The sequence below is a fragment of the Equus przewalskii genome, chromosome 1, assembly GCF_037783145.1.
Source record: "Equus przewalskii isolate Varuska chromosome 1, EquPr2, whole genome shotgun sequence".
NCBI classification, from domain to species: Eukaryota; Metazoa; Chordata; class Mammalia; order Perissodactyla; family Equidae; genus Equus; species Equus przewalskii.
In genome coordinates this window covers 58,633,659-58,660,808 of record NC_091831.1, presented here as the reverse complement: position 1 = coordinate 58,660,808, position 27,150 = coordinate 58,633,659, and the positions used below count along the sequence as shown (strand labels likewise).

Below are 27,150 nucleotides of genomic sequence, written 5' to 3'. Positions count from 1 at the left end.
GATAAATTAAAGTGCTTTCAAAATTATTTGACCCCCATTTTACCTTAAAGAGATTCTTTAGTCCTCCTAGAGGCCCCACAACCAGGTGGTGGTTGCAAGTCAGCAGGCCAGCTCCACTCCCAAACTTGCAGTCTGGGGAAAACTGTTCCCAGCCGACCACCCTCGGTCACGCCAACTGAGCCGTGCCTGAGGCCTCTGTTGAACTCAGTGTGCCAGGCACTGGGCTGAGTGCTTCCTGTGATCTTACCTGAACTTCACAACCCCCTGGGAAAGACTTCTTATCTTAAGCCTGTTTCAGAGAAGGAAAACGAGGCTTAGAGATGGAGATTCCTGTTGAAGGAAATGCTACTGGAATTCGAGCCTGTCTTACTCCTGAGCCTCTGCCCTACACACATACATTGTTCTGACGGGAAAACAGCGCAAGTCGTTTTATTCTGTGTACCTGTTTACATCTAAAACATGAAAGGACAGAATTCTTGTTCCCAATACTAATATATGAGCCTCATTGGATTAATAATAGCAAGGAATCTGATGCTTATGCAGCGCAGCCTAGTTTATTTTAAGATCTCAAATATGATGGATTTCTCACAAGTGCTCCTGAGGGGCAGAGGCAGCTGTCCGTCTTCAGGAAAAGCTGCTGTTTGGGCTCCCTAGAGGCTGGTACCTAGAGAAGGGCATTCTTGGGTGCATCCAGCCCCAGCAGGTACACGTTCACCTCCAAGCTCCTGAGGGAAGGGACACATCACCTCCTCGCATATACAGTCCAGATGGACCAAGTTAATGCTCCGAAAGTGGTGACAAGAAGTGACACACAAAGTGGCCAACTGCCTTTGCCCATCACCCTCAGCAGCCAAGATTCCCAAAATGTGAAATCAACAGCATTTCACCTGAAATTTTAAAAAATTAAACACCAAGTTGATACTCAAGATCTTTATTGATTTAACTGTAACAGCAACCATTGGTGAGAATTTAATTTTTTCCCTAATTTCCAAACATCAACTGGTTTGGAAGGACAGTTACAGAAAAAACTGATCACGGAATCACACAGGACTGCGTCAGGACTACATGGTGCCCTCTGCTATCCAGCCACGACAGTGAAATGGACGGGAGGGGGAGGGGACACCACATCAAGGGAGATGAAGGAGTGACCCAGGAAAGCACTGGCAGGCTCCACTTTTCCATTCAGAATGGATGGAACTGCACCACTGGTGGCACCGACAGGAAAGGGCATGCTTTTATCTATAAAATATTTTAAAGATGCTTAAAATGGGCACCTGAATACGTGAGTGTCCTCTGGGCTCTCCAAGACACCTTCTTCAAGGTCTACCCCTGGGCAGCGAGGTCTCTTCACCCAGGCGGGAAGAGCGGGCTCCATGTTCAGGTGCAGGAAAGGCACTGGCTCACAGCACTCAGTGACGTGGACAGACACCAGGGGCAGGTGGCCCACCTGCACGACTCACCCCTTCTCTCTAGTGTCTTCCCCACTCTCCTAGTTTCAAGTAAAAATTACCCTTGGCTTGGGTTTGAGTTTTTTGTTTTTTTTAAAGATTAAGATGGAGAAGAAGGGGAGCAAGAATGGATATTCTGTGCTAGATTCATGGAATTCTCTAAGTTTGAAGTGTCTAGGAATTTTGGTTTTAAGCACCAGCAAGAGCTCCCTTTGGAAATTTCAATACGGCCAAATGATTATCAAGCATCGCAGCCTCTCTGCCAGCCCCCACTCAAGAAAGGTGGCAGAGCGAGAGTGTAAATGCCCCAGAAATGTGCCTCCTCCTGGCAGTATCTTCCAGCGGGCATCCACACAGTAGAGTCTGCCAGGGCTGCAGGAGTTAGGCAAAGCGCAACCACCAACCATCGAAGTAGGGACTCGAAAGACTTCTAAAGCTTTGCCAAAACCTATCAACTTCCAGGACCAGCCCAGAGAAAGAAATTTAAATTCCAGAGGGTAGGAAAGAAACATGAATGATTGTTTGAAAAAATAAGTACGCATCAATCATCCTTAGCCTTCGGTAAGAAATTTCGGTGAGCTAGCTCAAGGAAACTCCAATACTAAACTGGAACGCCATTACCAGAATAAGAAATGCCTCTTGGGGATAAGCATTCTAATTGTGACCCAGGTGCCTCAAGATCTGATTTCATCTTTTATTAAAAGCTGAGAGGTAAGGAACCGGGGGGTATGTGTGGTAACTACACCCCCTTCAAAGTCTAGACAGAAATCGCCCTCCCCGAGAAACGAGGCTTCTTTGAAACGAATGCTACCCGCTCCAGACATCATGGATGGCTGACATTGGGTTCTGCAGATTAATGAATAGCTGCCCATATGCATGTAGTCCAGAAACATGCCAAGAATGAGAAGTTCCGACCCAGAAAGAGAAGGGCAGCAGGCCTCCTCTCTAAGGAGAATGCAAAGGGCTGAGGGCCCAGGCTTCAAGCAGCCAAGATGCCTGATACCCCCCGGAGCATCCAAGACGGGGAGAATAGAAAAAGACTGCTGCTGGGATATTGCTGCCAACACGATGAGCCCCTCACATCAGCTGCCTTGACTGAAAGCAGGCACTCAATGTGTACTGGCTGACCGATGGACTCGGGGTGAAATGCATACATCCAGCAGGCTGCATCCTAATGGAAATGTGTGAACTGGGAAGGGAAGGTCGGAGAGTCCACAGAGCTGGTAACCCAAACAGCAAAAAATAAAACACCATCTATTTTGACTCTACCTCAACATAAGAAGGAAAAACAAAATTCATTTGAGGGTGCTTTAAAGATGAGTTGCTTACTTCTGAAGAAGTACCTTTTTCTTACAGCTGCCTTAGCTGCAATGCTTTTTATTCAAGCATACGCTAAAGCAAGCAGGGCTACACAAACAAAAATGCTGGGAAGCATTTGCATCTTTAAGATGTCTGAAATCTCTAAAAACCTGGTTGGGCATGGGTGCCAGAAACATACAGCAGACATGCACTAAGAAAGCACTGAACTGACCAGCCTCACCTAAGTTTCTCTCGAGGGTGAAGACAGGACTGGTTCTCTTAACCTATTTCCATCAGGAAGGCCAGGATGAGGTGGGCATGCAGAATCAATGGCACGCTGGATTTAAAGGAGCAATCAAGCACAGACATTTCTAATCCCAGATGCTCCCTACTTTACTGAGAAGTGGCTTCTTGGGTGAGAGGCCCAACCCAAGTCTGTTCCAGCTGGTGTGGCTGGAGAAACCAGGTGCCAAGCATCAACTCTCGTGGAGAGCTGGCTTCTGGATGCTATTTCACCCCAAATCTGAACCGTTAGGTTTTCTTCAGCCAGTAACTCAAGATCTAATTCACGTTTGCTCCCTCTGCTTGACAACCCTGAAGCCAATTAAGTCAGCTTCAGTGGATCAGCTAGAAGGATCGAAGTCCCTTTGTCAATTCCCGGCTAAGAGGTAACAGGTAAGTGGTATTGGGTCTTTCGCACCAAGCCTAGGACTTGCAAAGAAGCATCCTTGGGCTGCTGGTAGTCAGGCAAATGCACAGATACTGTATTCTCCTGGGAACTGCCATTTCTCATCACCCCTCTCAACACCAGCAGGTGGCTTTGGGTAAAGAGAGAAAGTCTGTCTTCTGTCCCAGTTGGTAGATACACGTCTTAGAGAACTGTTCTTAGTAGCAACAATTACTCTCTTTCTCAGCCTATCACCTAATTTAAACCTACCCTTACTGTTGACCTGGTTTCATCCCCTTTTGGGGGTGAGGTGGTTTTAAGATATATCCACAAATTCTGTGCTACTGCTCCATTCAGTAGGTGGGGTGTAATGTCCCTCCCCTCGAGTGTTGCTTCTAAGAAACAGAATAAGGAAGAAGTGACAGTGTGTGCTTTCAAGACTGTCATAAAAGGCACCACAGATTCCTCCTTGCCCCCTCTCTCTGAGATCACTCACTCGGGGAAGCCAGCTGCCATGGTGTGAGGACGCTCATGCTGCTCTACAGACAGACTCACAGGGGAACAAACTTTATAGCCAACGGCTACAAAGAGAGAGTTCAGAAGTGGATTCTCCAGCTCTGGATAACTGTAGATCCTGTGGACATCCTGACTGCAACTTCCTGAGCCCCTGGGCCAGAATGGTCAGACTAAGCCGCTTCCAAATTCCTAACGCACAGAAACTGACAGGTAATGTTTGCTCTTTTAAGATTTTAATTGGGGGTAATTTGTTACACAGCAATAGATTACTAATACAGGACAAAACTCTTGGCTTGGAAGCCCAATTCATAGAAGCCAGCTTCTCTACACTGTGCTCTTGAGAATGCTGTAGCTAAACAGAAAAATTTGAGGAAGTTGTGAACTCAATGAACCACACTATGAAGAAGGCAGAACCATGACAATGCACGTCTCCTGCTGGAATTTGGAGGGAGAAGGTCATTTCTCATTAAGATGGATTGTCCCCAGAAATATAGAAACATGGTTTCTTCATAAAAAGTAGAAATGATTACTAAGATTTTAAGAACCATCTCACTCAAACTGTGTCCTACAGGTGTCCCCTCCCCCCAAAAAGCCAGACGATTCATTGAGGTTTCACCTGTGAATTTCCTTCCAAACATCCAGAAGTACACCACCTACTGGATTCTGGCTGCCCTGAAAACAATGAGGCATGGTACAAAGGTGTCATCTGCCAGAAGTGTACCTGTTGCCTCGTGAAATTCTTTAAAACACCAATTTATGGAGGTTAAGGTAGCTCAGGTCGCAGCAGTCTCCAGGAAAGAACCACACCAAGCACTAAGGAGGTCCCTGAAGAGAAGGCTAACGGATGGGAGGCTGCTCTGTTAAAAAGCTGACCCCACCAAGAAACTAGAAACATGGCCTCCAATTAGGGGGCCACGTGCAGAGATTCCCCATGATGGAGAAAATGGGGAAGATGGCACCTTGACACTATTCCAGCTAGCATGTTTTAAATCCACTCCCCATTGTTCAGTGAGGAAGCCAAGTTTTCATGTGCAGGAATAAAGATCCAGAGCGGATGCTCTTCTGCTCACTGACAGACTGACCAGCTGTAGCTGAAGTCAGATGCCACAGAAGGCAAGGCTAGAGTATGAAGAATGGAAAACTTCATTCCCAAAGAACCAAGCTCCCAGGGGACAAAGAGGTCCTGAGCAAGCTTCTCGTGCAAATTAGGGTGCAACTTAAGTTCTCCCAAGAGTATGTAAGGTGAAGTTTAGAGTTTAATTAGAATCAGAACGGGTATACATTAAACAAACAAACAAAAAATACTTTTCTGATCATCAATTTTTGAGACTGAAAGCATCCCCAAAGCCCTGGAGATCCAGCTTATTCCTGAGAGACATCAACCATCACAAAAGGTTTCACTCTTTGAACTATTCACATTTTGTAGCAGAAAACAGAACAAAGTTCCTCAGACATCCTTCCTCTCTTATGTCTAAAACGTATTTGCAAACAAGGTCTTTTCACAGTTCCAAAGCCAATAGCTTTCTTTCTTAGCCAGTTGGTCTGTTACTCTCACCCTGGGATCTGATCTCTTAACAAGAGGGCTCAGAGCACCAAATCCAACCAGCAATTCCCAGGACATCAATGGCTACTTTACTTGTCTTTCTACGAGGGGAGTCACTCTCCCAGGACTACGGTGCCAGTCAACGGTGGGGAGAGCAGGGTGGGAAGCAGGCGGGATGGAAAGCAAAGGGTGAGGGAGCAGCACGAGGCTTTCACGAACAACCCACGGCAAGGCAGAATGGTCCAGTTTACAAACCACCCTCTACAACTCCAAACACGCACACCAGAACTAGAGGGAGAAGGAAGGTGCTCATAAGGGACTGCGGGAGACAAGGATGGTAACGTGGAACAGCAGACTCGCCTACAGACAATTCTCACCTTCCTAACACTGGAAGATGTGTAATTAAAAAGTTGCTGTTCAAAACTGTACTGAAAACGTCTAAAAATAGGTCTGTAGTCATCTTAAAAATAAAAGGTCACTCCTCAGATAAGAGGAGTGACAGATATTATCAGATACCAACACTTGAGGTATCTTTGATGTACATTTGAAAAAATGGCCTGGCAGAGAAGGAAGGAGAGGGAAAGAGGGAAGGAGGGAAGAAGGGAAATTTAGGGTATGATGAGAAAGGCAAGAAAACTGGGAGGAACACATTTTTTAAGCCCATGCTTATCTATCTCAGCAGCCAAACAGGTCCACAAAGAAAATAAGTTTAGTTCTTCTCTAGAGCACTCTGAAAGTCAACTTTAAACTCAAAACCTAAGAAACTGGAATCAGAGACAATAAATATCATAATGCTCATTGGATTGAAAAACAATGACTACTGAGACTGCGTACTCAAATGGTTCAGTGCTCTTCCAAGGTCATTCTTAGGTATCATCCACAGAATACTATGATGTAGAGTTTAAAGATTTTTGCACACATGTGCTAAGTAAAGGAATGGGAAGACGAACCATAATACTAAAGACAGAAGACATTCCTCCCAGAGGAAGGAGGGAAAGTGGACCTCAAAACAGTGTCACAGGGTAATGTTACTAGAGTTGCACAAGCTGTGTTCTGTCCCCAAGGACAAACACGTCAAGGTAAAAGGCAAAGCAGCTCTCTTCCTGTTTATCATTTCCCTGATGGTTTTGAAGACCCCAAACCCAGACTCTTGCAGCACTGAAACACGGGCGGGAGACAGGGAGGAGAGACAGAGGGTAAGAATATGAATAATGGCGAACCCACCAGACCTCTGTATCACCTCCCAGAAAACTTCCCAGCCAGGCAATTGTTGGTAGAGTGATATTTGATTTGGGATAAAAAAAAATTTGGTGGGGTGGGAGGGAAGCCAGAGATTAAATGTTTTCCTCTGTGGGCTGATCAGTTCTACAGAAATATGCCAAGGGCCTTCAATCTAATCTGTCTAAGCAGGAATGGGACCAGGAAGCAGGGAGAGGAAATGGTCAGATGAAGCTCATCTTTGCATCATTTGGCACCGAGGAGGAGGAGGAGGTGGAGATGCAGCGGGACAGCTGGACTGCCTCTCTGTCTTCTCATCGTTGATCCTAATGGCCAAATCAGGTACAGACAGGTATCAGGGTTGCTGCCTTTCTTCTGATGTTTGCAGGACAGTCAGATGTCCATCTCAAACTGAGCATCATCCCCTGATTAGAATGAAGAAAAGAAAAAGTTTAGCACAAAAATGATAAGCAAAACAGCTTTAATGTCATTCCCTCTGCGTGAGGGTCAAAAAATAATTCAAACTGTCCCATTCTCTCCTATCTTAACAATTACTCTGCTTTGGATGGTCTTTTTAAAGGGCAGTCAAATGACCCATGGGGAGGACACAAGTGACAACTCTCTCAGGGTCCCTCTGTTCACAGGCTGACTAAGCAGAAGTTCCAGGAGCCCCTTGTCGTCTCGTGTCAGCACACTCTGCTGGCGGTTTTGAACTTTGGCCCTGCTCTGAACTGACACTTTGTCCATTAAAACTCATTTGGAATTGGAGGCAGAATGCTGGCTCATGTCCAGGGGTCGTGGACTGCAACCGGAGGTGTACTTCAGGAGCTGGCCATTTCCCCCTCTCTCTTCTGCTTCCAGAGACAGAGAGGACTCGTTACTAAAAGAGTGTGTGTGTCAGGAGTATTTATTGAAATATTACAAGCAGTCCTGGAAATGGGAGAAAAAACATAGTGCTTTTCCCCACACCAAAAAAAGGAATTCTTCCTGTAAGAAACAATGTCTATTTCCTGAGGGAGATGGAAAGGGGGCTGTTAAAATTCTGTTTGTTTTCTGTGTGTGTGTTATCCCCAGTAGAACAAAGCCTAGGTTCAAGGAGTCATCTTTGGGATTTACCATTCCCTGATTTTGGATTCTTTCCTCCCATCCACTAGACTAGATTCGATTATGATTTAGAACTCAGGGCATCCAGAATATTTCAATAAACCTTGGTGAGGCAAGTCGGGGGCGGGGGGGCAATCTTAGAGACATATAACTGAACATCACTTATAAGTGAAGCATCAACATTTTTTCAACCTACAGCAGATAACATCCAAATTCCCAGGGCCACCCCCTTGGTCCCCAATACAGGCATTCTCTTACCAACTGTATGCTTCCTGTCATGATTGTTCAAGTTGTTCAAATTGTTTACTTCTACTTTGGAGTCTTCGATTAAGGTGCCAGGGCTGGTAACTCCTGGGATATTGGGCAGATGGCAGGGTGGAGTCTGAGCCATGGGAGAATTGCGACGATCCAAAAGAAATTTTCGATCATAAATGATTCGGGTTCCTGGAAATCAGGGTTGGAAAGAGTTTAAAACAAACTATCAACATATAATACTACCCAGGAATTTATCTGAAATCCCATCTAATCCTAACCCTTAAGGATTTTTCTTTTTTTAGGAAGATATGCCCTGAGCTAACTACTGCCAATCCCCTTCTTTTTGCTGAGGAAGACCGGCCCTGAGCTAACATCCATGCCCATCTTCCTCTACTTTACATGTGGGACACCTGCCACAGCATGGCTTTTGCAAGCGGTGCCACGTCTGCAGCCGGGATCCGAACCGGCGAAACCCGGGCCGCCGGAAGCGGAACGTGCGAACTTAACCGCTGTGCCACTGGGCCGGCCCCAAAGTTTTTACAAGTCAAGCAAAAGGGTAAGCTCTAAGCCCACTGCCGGGAAGCAGGCTCCTGTGCGGCTTGGAATGCCTTTTCCTCCTCTTCAGCTGGGGAAACTCCTGCTCATCCTTCAAGCCTCAGCTCCCACATCATTTCCTTTATGAAGCCTTTTAAAACAAAACAAAAAAAAATCACATTCTTTCCCCCCTTCTTACTCAATCCACATTGCCTATTACAGACTTGTTTATCTCTGCGCCTCTCTCTAAAGACTGAGTTTCTTCTACCAGGGCTATGTCTTATTTATATCTGAATGAGGTTTTAAGATCTTCTTCAAACAAGTTTTAAATCAAGTAATAAACAAGTATGTGAAAAAATAGCCAACAGATAGCCACCTTTAGGTTAACGGTTTTCCAAGGAGGCATTGGGACCAACATTTTTTCCTGACAGCTACAGTAGAAGCTGGAACTGGCAGTCTGCCTATATTTTACAAAACAATCTGCTCACCAGTGAGCGCTACCAGAATGTTTTACAATAGTTCTGAAGAATGCACTTTACTTGATAAACAGTTAAGAAAACCGGCTGCTGTCTAGTTCTGTCATGGTCTTCCCAAGGAACTAATGGCTACAAACAAGACATAAAACTAAGTGACAATTTAGAGACGTGTGATGTTGGCCTCATGCAGTACATGCCCAGAGCTCTGCTGCCGACTCTAAGGCTACGGCTAGCTCAGTAAGAAAGAGTATGGTGACCATTCCTGACGTCTGCAGCAGCGGCTGAGGTGGAGAGGGGAGTGGCTGCCCAGCACACTCGCCATCGTGGCCTTCCTAAAAGGGAAGCAGTCATGTGGAGGTTGTCTTGCTCACACTACACTTAAATCCAGAGAAGAAAAACCTGCTTTAAGGGTTGAGGCACCCACGGTAAAGGCAATATTAATGAAAATAAAACTGTCTGCAAAGCTACCCTGTTTAAAGAGGGAGAATCTAAATGCTACCTGCAGGTCAATGCTTTTAGATGCTCAAGCAAGAGGAATACTCCCGTCATCTCACAGCATGGAGAGGCCGGTTCAGGCAGACTTCCTTCAACAACACAGGAGAGCTCCATGCAGGGAAGCCGAACAAGCAGAACAGCTACCAAATCTACCTGAAAGGTGAGGAAGCACGAAGAAGCAAGCCAGGCATTTACTGCAAGATGAATGGAAACTCTGGAGTGTTCCCAAAGGAGGAAGGGAAAAACCTCTAATCTAAAGAACTAACACCAGTATTAACCTAAATAGCTGGGAAATGAGTTACAAACTCAATGATTTCCCTGGGATTAATATCCGCAGTGGTACCATGACACTTTTACGCAAATGCTAGTAAATGATTTCCTTTCGACTGGATGGAAAATAGTCAAACTAGCACCTTCCTACGTAAGAAAATGACCAGTAGAGACTCAACTCTCCATCCCCACCATCCTTGCTTTAAAAAACAGAATTAAGTAGTAAACATACTCTCAGTACTACTACAAAATCAGTCACAGGAAAGAATGATTAAGTGTCTCAGAATGGAAGAATGTTCTCAAATGGGTATCTATTAGCACATGAAGGCATTTCAAAAAACCTTTAAGGCTTCAAACCAACTCCAAAGGATATCAACTTTCTTTTTTTACTATCTAGTTCTTTTGCAACTATACTGCACACACCATCATATTTACAGTTTATAAGAAGTGAAAATAAAATATGTGGCTCTCAGCCTCTCCATTTGGAACCGACTAAGATGGTATTTTTGCAGATGTCTGCATCAGAATCATGTGGGATGCCTGCTAAAAAATATTCTAACTGAATCCAAATCCTTAGGATTAGAACCTGGAAATCTATATTTTCTTCAAGTTCCCCAGGTCATTCTTATGTTTATCAAAGTTAAGAGCCCAACTTCATCCTTCTTCCAAAATCCTAACAAGAGTGATTTGAGAATAGATGAAACAGCAAAGACTTAGTAAGAGGATGATGGAAGAGGCTATAGAGATCGCTTTGACAGATGATGCTGAGACGCAGAAAAACGACTTCAAGGCCACAGAGCTAACGAGAGGCAAAATTGGAACTGAACCCCTGGTCTCCTGACTCCCAGTCCAGCCCTTTCATTCCACCTCACAGTCTCTATGATCTCCAAGAATGTGAAGTGAAAGGAGTGGAAAGGTAACTACTACTTATACATAAAGAACAGGGTAAACAGCAGATGGTATGGAAAGCAGTTTATACAAGAGAGCACCAAACATCTGCCCTAAAGCATGGCTTCCTAAGAGGGGTGGGGGGAAGAGGTGGGGATGGTGGGATTATTGCCCCTTAGAGAGTGTTACAGAAATGGGTGGAGGTGGTTTTTGGTCTTCTAGTTTGGCAAGGCCTGAGTACTTATATATTTTATAAATTACCCAATTTTATATTTCTTCTTACATGACAGAAATAATTTTTTAAAATTATATGAATACGTAGGTTATATAATCTAAGAAATTCATTTCAGAATAGTAACGGAGCATTACAAACTTTGGTAATAAAGGGGATGCTGCTAGAGATGATAATCACTAAAGAATAGCATGGCAGAAACCAGGGTAAGAGCTCGAAATATCGTAAATGTGCTCCTTTCATCTATAAGGCCGAGTGAAAGAGGCTAAGACCAAAAACTTCACACAGGACGTGTTTCAGTCCTAGTGTGGGCTAGAACGAGCTTCCTGTTTTACTCTTAGAAAGATTTTGGTGCAAAGGCCCACAGTCCATCTGTGACAGGCCTCGACACCGCAATCTTAACGCCAGCAGAACAGCTTTGCATGCCTCCCTCCAACCCTTTAAGTGCACTTGGAAAAGTTGGAAATCATTCATTCCTGGTTTAAAGACGACACAGGTCTTATATCTGGTTTCAAATATAATTTTAGGACAAGGAAAGCAGAAATTTAACTTTATCCTCTTTGCTTTGAAAAATAAGAACTATAATAACAACTCAAAAAAGCATCTGGAAATTATGAAGAATGAGTCATTCTGGATAGGAGAAAACAGTTCAACTTTCAAAAAGGGAATAATTTGAATCATTTTGGATGGAAATTTTTCTAATATGTATTTAAAACTTTTTACTGCCTTAAACAGAAAACAATTCAACCCTTTCTCAATGAATGAGTCATTATTATGAAAATCTTTTATCATACTATGTTGTGACCTAGGAAGTCTTAGGGCCTACTCAGCTGATGCTCTTATTTTCCTTATACGTACAGAATTCAGTGGCCAAGGTTGTGCTTGTGCCCGTCCCTGTTTCTGTCTCCTCCCTCACTGTTAGGCTAAGAACCATCTTTCTTCCTGCCATAACAAAATATCACAGACCAGGTGGCTTAAACAGAAATTTATTTCCTCACGGTTCTGGAGAAGTACAAGCTCAAGATGCCAGCATGGTCTGTTTTTGCTGAGAGCTCTCTTTCAAAACACAGATAGCAGCCTTCTCACTGTGTTCTCACATGATGGAGGGAGGAGCAAGCTCTCGAGTGTCTCATCTTATAAGGGCACTAATCCCATGATGAGGGCCCCACTCTCATGACCTCATCTAAACCTAATCACCTCCCAAAGGCCCCATCTCCAGTTATCACATTGGGGTTAGGGCTTCAACGTCTAAATGGGGGGGCGGGCACAATTCAGTCTATAGTACACCCTTTACACCCATTCACACCTGATGCCTCTAATCTGTTGGGTTTGGAAATCAGCAGTGACCTGCTTATTAGAATGATATGTCAAATAAGAGCAAATAGGCTGAGAGGGACCCGAGGCTTTGCAATGAACAGAGGGAAGGAGTTTGGGCGGATGGACTTCACTCATCTGCTGTGTCACCCCCGTTTTTGTTCACGGTTAGGTTTCAGAAGGGTGAGGTTTCACTGTGAGACGGTCTTACTAACATTCAACTTAGAAGTTGGAACGAGATTATTCTCACTTCTGCAGTACACCAAGCCTGGTAACTCTGTGGATGAGGTGGTGAAGAAAAAAAATCACAAGATAAAAGCAAGTTTTCTATTTTTAAATTATGTATTAGCAATAACATATGCATTCAAGAACTGTAATGGAACCAGATAGGAAATAAGTAGTAGAGAGTCTACCTAAATGTGTGCAGTAAAGAGAAACTCTGAAGAACTTCTATGACTTTGCAGAGGCAATAAAATACATTTTTGACAGCTTTATTGAGATATAATTCACATATAATTCATTCATTTAAAGTGTATAATTCAATAGTTTTTAGTATATTCACAGAATTGTGCAAGCATCACCAAACAATTTTAGAACACTGCCATTTCCCCAAAAATACCCACACACGTTTAGCAGTCGCTCCCCATTTCTCCAACCTCCCAGCCCCAGGCAACCACTAAGTTGTTTTCTGTCTCTACGGATTTGCCTATTCTGGACATTTCATATAAATGGAATCATACAATTTATGGTCTTTTATGATTACTTCTTTCACTTGCATAATGCTTTCAAGGTTCACCCATGTTTAGTATTTACCAGTACTTCATTTCTTTTTATTGCCAAATAATATTCCATTGTATGTACATATCACCTTTTATCAATTAATCAGTTGATGGACATCTAGGTTGTTTCCACTTTGAACAATGCTGCTATAAACATTCATGTATAAATTTTTGTGTGGACATGTTTTCATTTCTCTTGGGTATATAACTAAGAGTAGAATTGCCGGATCATATGGTAACTCTTATGTTTAACCTTCTGAGGAACTACCAGACTCTTACAAAAAACAATTTTCCTACCAGCAGTGTGTGAGGGTTCCAATTTATATGCACTGTAGCCAACACTTATCTTTTTTATTACAGCCATCCTAGTGGATGTGAAATGGTATCTCATGGTGGTTTGATTTTAATTTGCAATTCCCTGATAGCTAATGGTGTTGAACATCTTTTTATATGCCCATTGGCCATTCCAACGTATATCTTCTTTGGAGAAATGTCTATTCAGATCCTTTGCCCATTTTTTTAAATGGGTTGTATTTTTACCACTGAGTTGTAAGAGTTCTTTATATATTATGAATACAAATCCCTTATTCCTTTATGATTTGCAGAACTTTTCCCCTATTCTGTGGATTGTCTTTTCACTTCTGTGATGTATTCTTTGAAGCACCAAAAGTTTTTAATTTCGATGAAGTCCAATTTATGTCTTTTTCTTTTGTTGCTTCTGTTTTTGGTGTCATATCTAAGAAACTACTGCCTAGCCTAACCAAGGTCATAAAGATTCATGCCTATGTTTTCTTCTAAGAGTTTTATAGTTCAAGCTTTTTTTGTTTTAATTTTTCCTTTTTCTCCACAAAGCCCTCCGGTACATAGCTGTGTACTTTTAGTTGTGGGTCCTTCCAGTTGTGGCATGTGGGATGCTGCCTCAGTATGGCTTGATGAGCGATGCCATATCTGCGCACAGGATTCGAACCGGCAAAACCCTGGGCCGCCGAAGCAGAGCGTGCGAACTTAACCACTCAGCCACGGGGCCGGCCCCAGATGAAGCTCTTACATTTAGGTCTTTGAACCATGGAGTCCAACTTCAGTTTGTCCGAGTGGATATCCAGTTGCACCAGCATCATTTGTTGAAAACACTATTCTTTCCCATTTAATTGTTTTGGCATCCTTGTTGTTCTTTATCAATTGACCATAATTGTGAGGGTTTATTTCTGCACTTCCATTGATCTATATGTCGATCCTTATGGCAGTAATGCCACACTGTCTTGATTTGTAATAATGTTTAAAATCAGGAAGTGTGTGTCTTCCAACTTTGTTTCTCTTTCTCAAGATTGTTTGGGCTATTTTAGGTCTCAAAGTTCCATATGAATTTCAGGGTCAGTTTGTCAACTTCTACAAAGCAGCCAGCTGGGATTTTGGTAGGGATTATGCTGAACGTACAGATAAATTTGGGGATTACTGCCATCGTAACAATATTAAGTCTTCTGATCCATGAACGAGGAATGTCTTCCTGTTTATTTAGGTCTTCTTTAATTTCTTTCAATGATGTTTTATGGTTTCCACAGTGTAAGTTTTGTGCTTTTTTGGTTATTTTATTCCTATGTATTTTATTACTTTTACGCTATTATAAGTGGAATTGTTTTCTTGACTTCATTTTTGGATTGTTCATTCCAAGTGCATAGAGATACAATTGGCTTTTGTATACCAATCTTGTGTCCTGCAATCTTATTAAACTCACCTACTAGTTCTAATAGTTTTTTAGCGGACTCCTAAGACACATTTGATTTTGAATGCAAACAAAGTAAACAACTCAGAAGAGAAGCGCCCTGAAGAACTAGAGTCTTCAGAGATGCCGTAAATGTTCTCAATATGGCCAGGGAAACCTGAGTACAAAGCACAGGATGTCAAGTGTTGGAATTTTAGATTGCTGCAAACTAAAAAGAATTAATTGTAGCAGATACATAGCAAAAGAAGGAAATCAGGCTGTTAGTGACTAAGGAATCTATGGTGTAATTCAAAAGCATCTGACGTTTAAGAAAGCAAAACTATTCAAAGAGAAACATTAAGACTCAACTATGAATAAAAATGCCAGGAAAAAACCCTTTATTTCCTTTGTTGGATATTGTGTTTACTGTGAAATTACATGAATTCCAAGAGAAGCTTGGAATTAAAAAACCTAAAATACTCAAGGTCTCTTATGTGCATGCATAGACACATTTTCTGACGCAAGAACTTCCCAGTAATTCAAATTTCATTAAAAACTGCCTGCTACATTTATGTCAGCCCAGTTTAATGTCAACCAATGCACCTACAACTAACTAGAAACAAGTCAACCTTAAATTCCTAAAGAAGGAAAACAAAAGACCACACAAGAAATTCACAGCTTGCGTATAACACAAGATTAAAATGGGGCATGATTTGGATCAATTGATGGAGTGTTAAAAAAAAAATCTATTTGACCTTGATAATGGAAACTTTTTTCCAGTGAGTTTTCTATTTCCTTTTCTATGCAAATAATAACATCCCTTGGTTATAGTGAAGTTATAAAAATCACAATATCATATATGCTATTTACTAGTTTTCAATGTTTATAATCAAAACATAATAAAAGCAAAGAATTATAGTTAAAGAAGAGATTATATAGATTATATAGACTGTGATACTGTAAAAATAATGGAAAGGTTGACCTACTAGAAAAGCACAGGCAGGACAGGTGGCCAGTGTAATTCTACATAGTGGAGAACTAAGGTTGACAGATTGGGACACAGGTTTAATTACACTATTTAGAGTTTCAAAGGTAACTGCTCAGAAGAACTAAAAACAATAATACAATTTATAGAAATTGGTGAACGAGGAAAGGAGGGAAGAGGAAAAGAGAGACAGAAAGTAATGAAAAGTGTCCTAGATTCCTCATCTCTCCTAACAGAGAGTCAATACAGTATCTAATGTTAAGAAATCAAGAAACTATGGTAGCCATACATTTATACAACAGAGATAACCAATAAAAGCACTGTAGACAGAAACTGTTAAAGGCAGTTGTCTATTGGCATTTTAGTTTGCATTTTATGCACTTCTGGTCAATTTTTCTTTTTCTATTTTGTTTTTAAAACGTGCATATATTTCTTTAGTCTTCATGTTTGGATTTCAGAACAAACAGGAAGCTTTAGGTCTAGGTTAACATAAGTATTTATAAATTTTCTTCATCCCTTGGTGACCAGATGTTAGGATAAACTTAACCCCTTACCCAGCACCTTCTAGATGCTGACAGTACTAGGAAAACAGGAGGGTAAACTGAGTCCCTTTGATGGAGAATAGAGAGGAGAAACAAACAAACACAAGCTTCTACCTTTGATCTAAAAGCTAGCGATTTTCAAATGGCAGGGAACAAGGGCAATGAATGAGGCCCAAAATTGTGCTTGCCAAGATGGTTAGTACAGAAGAAACAAGGCTATTCAAGCCTAAAGGCCTCTTTTAAGACCAAGTAGCTTAGTTTAATGGATAATTAATCCAGGCATTAAGTTATATACACCTAAGAAATTGTGTAACTTGAAATAAAACCAACTAGAGAAAGTCCACTGTAACATCGTTAACTGACAGCGTAGTAGTTACTATACTTTCACAGCACCCCCATCACAAAATTTAACAAGGGATGCCTGGAGAATTAGAATTAAGCATCCACTCATGCAAAGAGACAGCTCAAACAGGGAACATTAAGAAAGTTGTCCAAATTGCACAGCTTGAATGAGCTGGTGATAAAACCCACTAATAAGGCTGAGATGGACCCACCCCTCATACAACAGTGTCCCTGGCAGGGAGAGTGAGCGGTAAAGCAGGGCTTCCCCCAGGGGACTTTCTCCATCCACAAGGAAAATCTTTCTTAGAAAGACCCTTAATTGACTTCTCTCTATATCTCACATGGCCAGAACCAGGTCACTGCCCACCAGACCAGACACTGGGGAAGCCACAGGGTAGGTGTATATGTCCTGAGGCTTGGCACACTACCACTTAAAAAGGAGGAAATCTGGGGGCTGGCCCAGTGGTGTAGTGGTTAAATTCACATGCTCCACTTTGGTGGTCTGGGGTTCACAGGTTCCAATCCTGGGTGCGGACCTAGCACCACTCATCAGGCCACACTGTGGCAGCATCCCACATAAAATAGACAAAGATTGGCACAGATGTTAGTTCAGTGACAATCTTTCTCAAGCAAAAAGAGGAAGATTGGCAACAGATGTTAGCTCAACACTAATCTTCCTCACCAAAAAAAAAGGGGGGAGGGGGGAGGAAATCTGGGGTAGCATGAAGAGGGAATGGCTGTTGGGCTGGAAACAACAGTGTCAGGCACACCTGTATTTAATATTGACCTAAGTTGAATAAATATTAATTTAACCAAAGGGGGTTACAAAATTAGGAAGATGGGAGGTAGAAGTATATATATTGGGAGAAGGGTGTATACAGCAACTAAATCCTCATTTTCCATAATAGAAAACTAATTGTTAATATCTAAAACTGAGAAATAATATTAAATCATATTATTTAGAAATGCAGAAGTAAACACTAGAAGAAATAGATAAAAGACTTTAAAAGGTTTTCTCTCAGGAGTGGAAACAGAAATAAGAGGAGATGGGGCATGGGAATGCTGCTTTTTGTTATTAGCCTAATAATACTATATGATTTTTACAGTTTACTTTCATAATATAAAAAATAAATGTAAAAGAAAAATAAAGGATGACTGCATGAATCTTGAAGACATTACGTGAAGTCAAACAAGTCAGTCATAAAAGGACAAATAATGTATGATTCCACTTATATGAGGACCCAGAGCAGTCAAATTCATAGAGACAGGAAGCAGAATGGTGCGTGCCAGGGGCTGGGGGAGGAAGGATGGGGAATTAGTGTTTCACGGGTATGGAGTTTCAGTTTGGGAAGAAGAAAAAAGTTCTGCAGATGGATGGTGGTGATGGTTGTACAACAGTCTGAATATACTTACTGCCGCAGAACTGTGCACTTACAAATGGTTAAAATGGTACATTTTATGTTATGTCTATTTTACCACACACACAAAAATATACTTGATTTCAGACTTCTAGCCACCAGAAATGTAAGAGAATAAATTTATGTTGTTTAAAGCCTCCCCTCAAAAAAGAATTTTTTTTAAGATCAAGAGAAAGTGTAAAAAAAAAAAAAACCATTATAAGAAATAGGAAAAAAAAAAGCAACTCCAAAATATTTGTAAATATAAATTACACAACAGACTGACATTGTTAAGGAAGCAGGGACCATGAGGAAGGAAGGTGTCCTGCAAACTTGGAAATTACATTTAAAAAGAAACAAAGCGCTTGGCAAGTAACCTTAGTACTGCATTAGGAATTCCTGACAGTTCTCTACCTCGGCCTCGGCCTCACGTAAGGGCCCACGGAGAGACCAGAAACAAGACGCATGAGCAGCAAGAGCTCCTAACGTGCTCGGAAGGGAAGTCTTTCCCTCTTTCCTTCCCCCTCCCCGCAATAAGACGGGAAAATGAGAAGTGAAAATACAATACAGAAAGGACATAAAGAAAGTGGTTCTCTCTAGTTCTTATTCTTCCAACTTGGGAAGGCGATAACAGGTCTGTGTTTGATTGACTGTGTTAGGGAACACTTGTGAACAAACTTCAGTTTTAAACATCTGTTCTTCACGGAGGCTCTGGATAAAAAGACAGACTCCTAAAAGCTCTATGCCAGATAACCCCAAGGAAACTGAAAGCTGCCTAACCCTGTATCTTCCAGGGAGGTTGGCAGTGGCCAACATGTGCAACCATCAAATCCCTGAAGTGCTAATAAAGCCAAGAGAGGGACGATTTTTACATCAACAAAGGGCACAAGTGGAGCCTCAGGATCTTGTAACTTAGTATGACTAAGTTATTATGGCACATGGAAGATGTCCAAGGTTTTGAAAAGCCAACCCTACTGTCCTTTGATTAACTCAAAGCCTCAATAACTGGAAGCAGATTTCCAAGATATTAATGTGAAAGGATGGCTTCCTGCCCCATCACTTAGGACACTGCCATAATAGAACACACACCTAGGCTGAAAGGGACACTGACAAAGACTACGTTCCTATTCAGAAGGTCCAGTGTTAGAAGAGGACTTAGAGAACATCTGGCAAAAGCCTGTCATTCTACAGATGAAGAAGCCAATAACCAGAGAAGTGAAAAGTACTTGTGAAAGATCACATGGTGACACAGGAGGCAGGAGACCAACACAAATAAGCGAGGTATTCTAAGCAAGTCTGGTTCTCTTGAGTCTCAGCTGCAAAATGAGTTGAAACAAATGATCTTTCTAATTAGTACCAGGTCCAAAATGATATACAAACCACAAATGCCAACTGATTTTAAGTCTATTTAGCCTTGATCATCAGAAAATCTGGGTCAAAACAAAGAAGAGTCATGTGCCACATAATGACATTTCAGTCAATAACGCCGCATATACAATAGTGGTCCCGTAAGTTCAGTACTAGGTGTGTAGGAAGCTACACCATCCAGGTTTGTGTAAGTGCACTCTATGATGCTCACAAGACGAAATCTCCTAACAGCGCATTTCTCAGAACGTGTCCCCGCTGTTAATGACATATGACTGTGCATCAAATATGTCCACTTCTGTTTGGGATTGAATATTCATCTTGAAATAAATTTTCTCCACAAGAAATGCTTGGCTCTGATTCCAGGAAAATGCAGGCTGAATCTGCCAGGTTGCTGACTGCATTCTGGATCAATTCTTCAGATTAGATTTCACAGCTGTTGTGGTTCAGCCTCTGTCTGTAATGCTAATAACTCATGAAAGATCTGTTATTGGGATGAGGAAAGCACTCAGACTCAAACCTGGCTTTCATTCCAACTATTTGCTTTCCCACTGAGTTCACTCCTCTTGGGCACTTATTTTAAAAATAAAAACAACGCAAATCTATCAACATCTTCCACTTCTACTTACAGTGAAGAACTTGAACTCTATCAACAAAGTTTGTAAGATGCAAATGCCTACTGGAGATGACTGGTCTAGGTCACTGTTTTTATCTGCTGCCTATTCACAATGGTTCTAGGAACTTAACTAACCAGAGAGTGGTTTCATTTCAACATGAAAGCAGCCCAGCTCTAATAGAAACAGTCTTTGGTGATGAGACGAGCTCCATTCTGAGGCTCAAATGATTAATTATGACATCTTAAAATGAAGAATCATGAGCCTCTCAGACTTTCTGCTGGGTACCTGTTAGAATCTAGAGAGCAATGGTCTATCTTCACCAGTAAATAGTCAGCACTTCTGCTATAAACAGCAGGCCACTTCTAAAAACAATTAAAATGGGATGAAGCAAGTATTACCTTGATACTAAAACCAGACAAAGACATCACAAGAAAACTAGACTAATATCCCTTATGAATATAGATGTAAAAGTCCTCAAAAAAAAAATCCCCAAACCAAACTCAGCAACATATAAAAAGGATTATAAACCATGACCATGACCAAGTGGGATTTATCCCAGGAATGCGAGGCTGGTTCAACATCTGAAAATCAATTAATGTATATATCATATCAACAGAATAAAAAACAAAAACTACACAATCATCAATAGATGCAAAAATAAATTATGCATTAGACAAAATCCAAAACCCTTTCATGATAAAAATACCCAGGAGACTAAGAACAAAAGGGAACTTCCTCAACCTGATAAAGGGCATCTATGAAAAATCCACAGCTACCATCTTACCTAACAGTGAAACACTGGATGTTTGCCCCCTAATGTTGAGAACAAGTCAGGGTGTCTGTTCTCACTATCTTGCCACTTCTGTTCAACATCGTACTGAAGGTTCTAGCTAGGGCAATTAGGCAAGAAAAAGAAATAAAAGGTACCCAGATTGACAAAAAAGCAGCAAAACTATCTCTATTCACAGACGACGTGCTCTTGTATACAGAAAATTGCAAGCAATCTGCAAGAACTGAATTATATTTTCCAGTCAATTTATCCTTCTTGTCAAGGTTTTACCCAATGAGATGAACAGCTTCTTTCTGTCAGGGCATTTATCCTTAAGATTTGAAAAATTACAGACCAGCCCAGTGGTGCAGTAGTTAAGTTCACACGCTCTGACTCTGCAGCCCAGGGTTTGCATGTTCAGATTCCATGCACAGACCTACTTACTACTCATCAAGCCATGCTGTGGTGGCATCCCACATACAAAATAGAGATTGGCACAGATGTTGGCTCAGTGATAATCTTCCTCAAGCAAAAAAAAAAGGAAGACTGCCAACAGATGTTAGCTCAGGGCCAATTTTCCTCACCAAAAAAAAAAAAAAAAAAAAGATTTGAAAGATTATTGATTTGGATCTAAGCAGTTACAGATTTCTGAGCTTTTGGCTTCAAGCTGTGGCCTGAGAACAAGCTGAAGGGAGCCTTTAAAAACAAGCTACACATCCAATGGATAGCTGCTACATGTTAAAACACAGGTTTTAAGGGGCTTCATGAAACAAAGCTCCATGATGAATAAACTTGAAAATGGTAGCCCAGGCCATACCTATTCAATAAGTTGAACGACTGCAAGTCACAGCTGCCTTTGTTCTATTATAAATGGAGCAGCAAAAACGTTTTCAACATTAATCTGTTCATCTAAAGACTTGGGAGCTACGGAAAAGTTCTGCCATTCACCAACAAACTATCCTCCTGCTCAGGCTCTCCTCCTCTCCCACCAGATGAACTAGCTTTCCCCACATTAACATCACGCTGTCGGATCTGCACATCTTTACATATACTCAAGTAATCAAGCCTACAGTGTCTCCAAACCATGCAAGACCCCTCCTATCAAATCATCTTTGAGACTCCAGTTCTCAGTTTTTGCTGAACAACCCTGGAAGTGCCAGCTTATAGACTCATCACTTTTCATCCCTCCTATTTCACACACAGCTTCACCAGGGAGCTGAAGGGAGTTGTGCACAGGTCTGCAAGGCATGCTGCCTATCAACTTGTAAGAGCTCTGTCTTCCCCAGTCAGATTCACCCACCTTAGGGCAGGCAGAGGCCCTCCCTTCCACATAATGCACTGCCACCTGCCTTGAGAACCAGCACTGCTGTGTTCCCCAGCAAAGATACACCCGACACAAAAACTGAAGAACATTTTCTAATATATACTTTGGCAGCTGATGAATATGAAACTAAAGCTGAATATCCTACCAAATGATAACACACGTTAATTTGTGCTACTCTAAGTAAATGCCATCTTCCTCGAACACAAGGCAAAGTGACTGAACACCTTTCATTACCTTTTTCATGCACTTCTCACATGCAATAAGGAAGTCCTTTGGTTAATAACTGATGCTAGCGAGCCAAATAAGCGTGTTGGTTGGTTCAGCAAAAGTTTCTGACCCAGAATAAACTCAGCCAAGGTCACCAAACCAGAAATTTTATGACGGTCAGAAACTGGCCTTCCTTCCCCATATCTACACACAGAGTTCTATTTATTTCTTCCAAGAAAGGAACCAGATTAAAACTCAGGACTCCCTTCAAATACTCTTATTATAGCTCACTCCAAGTGGATTCTCTTCCTTTCCCTTTTTCCTGCCTTCTTCTTCATTTCCAGACCCATCCAATGGCCTTCAGGTAATGCTGCCCCAGTGAACCAATCACAGCAACTCTCCAGCTGGCAGCAAGGAAGAGCCAACAGCATGAACAACCTTTCAGACCATAACAGTTAGTTGCCCTCTGGTGTTCTTGTTATGGCAACAGCATACTTTTCCACAGCTGATGAGGATGTTATGCAGAAGAAAGACAAAAAGAAAAGGCTAAAAGAGCTTTCAATGTTTTCAATGTTTCTGCTCATTCCCCAGAGCACAATTCTCCGAGAAGGAGACAGTTCACAACGTAGAAAAGAAAGGTGGCAGAAAGAACTGCATTAGCTAGCATTCCAGGAGGTAGAAAAGTCTTCATTAAATGTTCGCATACTTTTAAACCTTTCCCAGTAAAATAAGTATCTCAAGATAGTGAAGGAAAAAACCGGAGGAGGGATCAGGACACTAAATATCAAGCTACCCAATCACATTAATTAAGTGTATGATACTAACAAGTTACTCATTTTCTCTGGGTCTCAGTTTCTCTCAACTATAAAATAAAAGCATTAGGTCCTGTCCAACTAACCAGAGTGTTATAAAAATGAAACCAATTACAGTAACTTTGGGGCTAGAAGTAGCTTCTCAAGGGAAGAAGCAAATATCACCTCCACTCCTCCACAGGCAGATAAAACTAAATAAAATCAAATCCACAGGAGTTTTGGGGGTTTTTTTTGCCTTGAATTTACCCAACAAAAATTTTCCTCTTCCTTAGTAATGAGAAAAGGTACTCTTCTAGCAATACAAGAAATCCAAGAGGTTACACTAAGTGTGTTTTCACCCACCTCTTATTTTCCAAACCACAGGAACGCAATTTTGAGAAATTTTTTTCAAGGGTAGGCTGTATCTTCTCATCCCCAATGAATAAAGGACTCTCAAGCAGGGAGAAATGGTCAAGCTTACTGTGTTGTGACAGCCTCTGCCCAGTCTGATGATTTAGGGCATTCAGCACCTCAACTGTTATCCTGGAATGCTCTGACATGTGTATGACACTCCAGAAGCTTGAGACAGGAAACGCTAATCCCTTTCCTTCCCTCTAAACAGAGATGTCTAATACAAGCCTACTGACTACCATTTTTCTAAACGTTTTCAACTCTGAAATACGTTGTTAGCACTTGTCTATAGTGCTATGTAAGTTTTTTGTTCTAGAACTAAAAATCTTATCAACACTCAACCCCCACCAAGATTTTAAAACGATTCAGAGCAAGGACTGCATTTCCTACTTTTGTCTGTGGTCCCCTTTTGTGCAAAGCACCGTGCTGGGCCCACAAAACTCACATAGGATATCTAACCATATTAATTCAAGCGCCTGGAGGTGACCAGATAACAATCAATCATCTCAGGGAAATAAACTCACATGGGAGGAGAGAGGGAAATGCAACAAGAAAGATGGACAGACCACCAGAGGGTGGAAAATTTCCAAAGGGGGAAAATTAAATCAATAAATACTGAAAATCTAAACTGCACTGAGTTAATTGCTATAAAATAGTGATTAAATCCAACTGCAACAGAGCTGTATCCTATAAACACACTAAGTCTTTGTGTCCAGAATCTAAAGAGTACAATGTGCTCTACCAGTGAACACAGGCTCAATATAATAGATGAGCTGAGATGACAAATATTTAAATCTGAAACAAAGAACCGTGTGTAGAAACTATCTGGAGATAGGTTAAGCGATATTTGAGAAAAAGCAGTGGTGACTGTGTGTGTTGGGAGAAAGAGCAAATAAATCAATATTTCTGGCAAAATCTTTCCAAGCATTTTAGGAACTAATCCAGACCATGAGCCAGGCTTCTATCTTTAAAGTAATGCTTAAAGACTAGGCCCTTATTTTAAAAGCATGGTAGCCTGGCTGTTTGAAATAAGCCAAAAGGGTGCCCCCCCCATGACTCTTCCCTCAAGGGAATAATGATTAATCTATAGCTAGAAGTTTAGTTCCTTCCCCAAATAAACAACAGCTGATGGAGTTGTTACTATGACATATGTTCTGAACTGCTGGAAGCACAGGCATTTACTGACTAATACCACAAAGTATTCTGGAAGAAGTTATAAATCCCTTTCCGTCACTTTGGAAAACAATATCTACTTCTTAAAAGTTGTCAGTTCAAGTTCAAGACAACCCTATCTGGAGCAGATTCTAGTCTGTCAAAATCTTTCATGATTAAAAAGCAAGATCTCAGTATGCTCAGTGGCTGGCCTTGAACAGATGAGGTCAGAAGGGAGGTTTCTCCAGTGACGTAAGCCACCTCACTAAAACCCCACTGTTCTGCTCTTAAGCCCAGGGCTCCATACACACTGATGACCTTCTCCTCCCTGGGTCATTTTAAAGTCTTCCAAAGCAGCCACCCTTCCCCTCGAGCGGCCTGCCTGGATTCCTCTGTGGAGATCTCTCTCCTAGCTTTTTATCCGTTGTTGTTGGCAAGGTCGTCTTACTCTAAGGGCCTTGCTATTGTGCAACCGACTCAAGGATCGCCCAGGCCTAACTGCACCGGATTGACTGTGGTACAACTGGTGAGCCCAGCCCACAGGAACGAAGCTAGCAATCTTGTAGACTGCAGGGGCTGCCAGCAAAGTTCAACCCTCTAGCAAGAGGTCACCCCATCACCAAAAGAAAGCAAATTTCCTAAGTTAAAAAGGAAGCACCATTCCCTTTCATAAAGTCCCTCGAGATTGCTCTCCAGTCTCCTCCCCTTGGAGAACAGCCCAGTCAAGGGACAGACAACCTTTGAGCTCCCTTTTCCCTCACCAACTCAACGCGCTTCACCTCCACCCCAGTGTTCTTCCTTGTAAACGGTTCCCAGGCGTACTTCGGAAAGCAATGCCCAGGAACCTCGCTCTACACTGCCCGTTCCCCAAGATCCCGCAATCCTACCGACGAGGGTGCACTCCTTGACAGGGCCCTCTTCAATCTATCTCCAAACGCGTCGCCGCCAAAACCGTACCCTGAAGGCTGCCAGTGCTTACCACCCCCACCTCCTTCCCCTTGGCTATTACTTGAGCATTATTTTACCACTCCTCCAGCCCGGGGACTCCCCCTACCCGTGAGGCCTCGTCCAGCAAAGTAAACAATGCTGTCAGAGCAGGATAACGCTGGGCGAGGCTTCCAAACTCCGCATTCCAGCCTCCTCCTGGTGTTCTAAAATCAGGAAAACAAGGCATCGCAGGGTCCCAGGAGCGAATTACTCTCCCCAACTTCCTTTCTAAAAAGGCCCGGGAGAAACTCCAAAATCAAGCATTAGTGTGCACAAATGCACAATTTGCAAGAGGCAGAGGCAATGCAGAATGAGTGCAAGGCCAAGTGCAGACGAATCTGCCCGCGAGGAGGCGGAGAGAAAACTGGGTCGAGCGCGTAAACCTGCCACGAAGCGGGAACAAGGGCTTTCTTTTTCCCTCCGGGAGAGCCACGCGCGCGCCGAATCGAGCCGCGGGCCAGAAAGGACGCGAAGTTAAGGCTCCCGAACGCAGTCCTCGGGGGCTTTGGTGGGGCGCGGGGGGGGGCTTTGGTGGAGCTGGGGCGGCCGAGCGTGGACACGCCCTGAGTTAAAGGACCGTGGCGGGAGACTGGGGGACACCGCGGAGGCCGGCCGCAGGCTCCGCGGCGAGGGGCCGGGGCCGGCGCTCACCTCCCGGCGTGGTGGAGAAGAGCGTCCCCCCGGGCGTGGTGCAATAGTCATGAGGTAGCTGCGCGGCGTCGCTGATGGGCACGGTGCGGGTGGGGATGGCGCGGCTCTGGCTGGGCTGGTGGCCGCTGCCGGCGGACGAGGACATGGCTCTGGGCGCGGGCTCTCGGGCTTTGTCCGGCGGGCGGGCTGGCGGGCGGCGGCGGCGGCGGCGGCTGGGGGCCCGGGCTGCTCCGGCTCCTCCGGAGGGCGGAAGGGCGGGCGGGGCTGGGCGCGCTCCGCTCGCTCCTCGCTCGCTTCCTCTCGCTCCCTCGTCCCGCTCCGCTCCCGCCGCCGCCCTCTCAGCCGCCGCCGCCGCCGCCGCCCGATCCTCCGGCCTCCGCCAGCAGCCTCAGCAGCAGCAGCAGCAGCAGCGGCAGCAGCGGCGACGACGACGACCGGAAGCGGGCGAGGGCGGGAGCCAGAGGGAGTTGGGAAGTGGGACGGCCGGAGGTGACGTCGCCGCGGGGCGGGGCGAGGCGGCAAGGGGCGGGGCCGAGGCGGCGAGGGGGCGGGGCCGAGTGTGGGACGGGACTTACCCCCGCGGGCTGGACCCGAGGGGAAGCGGGCCTTCGCAAAGCGGTTGTGAAGCTGGCGAAGGTAGTCAACGGAGAACTTTGGTGTTGGTTTTTGTTAAATTATCAGTCAACACTACTTGAGCCGACTTCTGTTTCCTATCCGTCTAAACAAAAGTTTAATTTTACTTTTAATTGCTCAATATTAAATATAGGCAATGCCTGCATGATATATTTTAAAAAATCAAGAGCAGAAACGTTTACGATGCCACTGTCTCCCGGTTTCCCAATTCCCCTTTCCAAGTACCAGTTTATTATGTAT

At 43.1% G+C, this 27,150-nt stretch overlaps 1 protein-coding gene across 1 annotated transcript; it reads right to left on the bottom strand.

The window, feature by feature from the left end:
• Nucleotides 1–915: 915 nt before the first annotated feature.
• On the bottom strand, nt 916–26,698 carry EIF4EBP2 (eukaryotic translation initiation factor 4E binding protein 2). Its single transcript, XM_070612034.1, has 3 exons — nt 26,278–26,698; nt 8,054–8,239; nt 916–7,116 (listed from the first exon to the last, which is right to left on the bottom strand). The coding sequence occupies exons 1-3, from the start codon at nt 26,420–26,422 to the stop codon at nt 7,085–7,087; spliced, it is 363 nt and encodes a 120-aa protein (XP_070468135.1). The 5' UTR covers nt 26,423–26,698; the 3' UTR covers nt 916–7,084.
• Nucleotides 26,699–27,150: the final 452 nt, after the last annotated feature.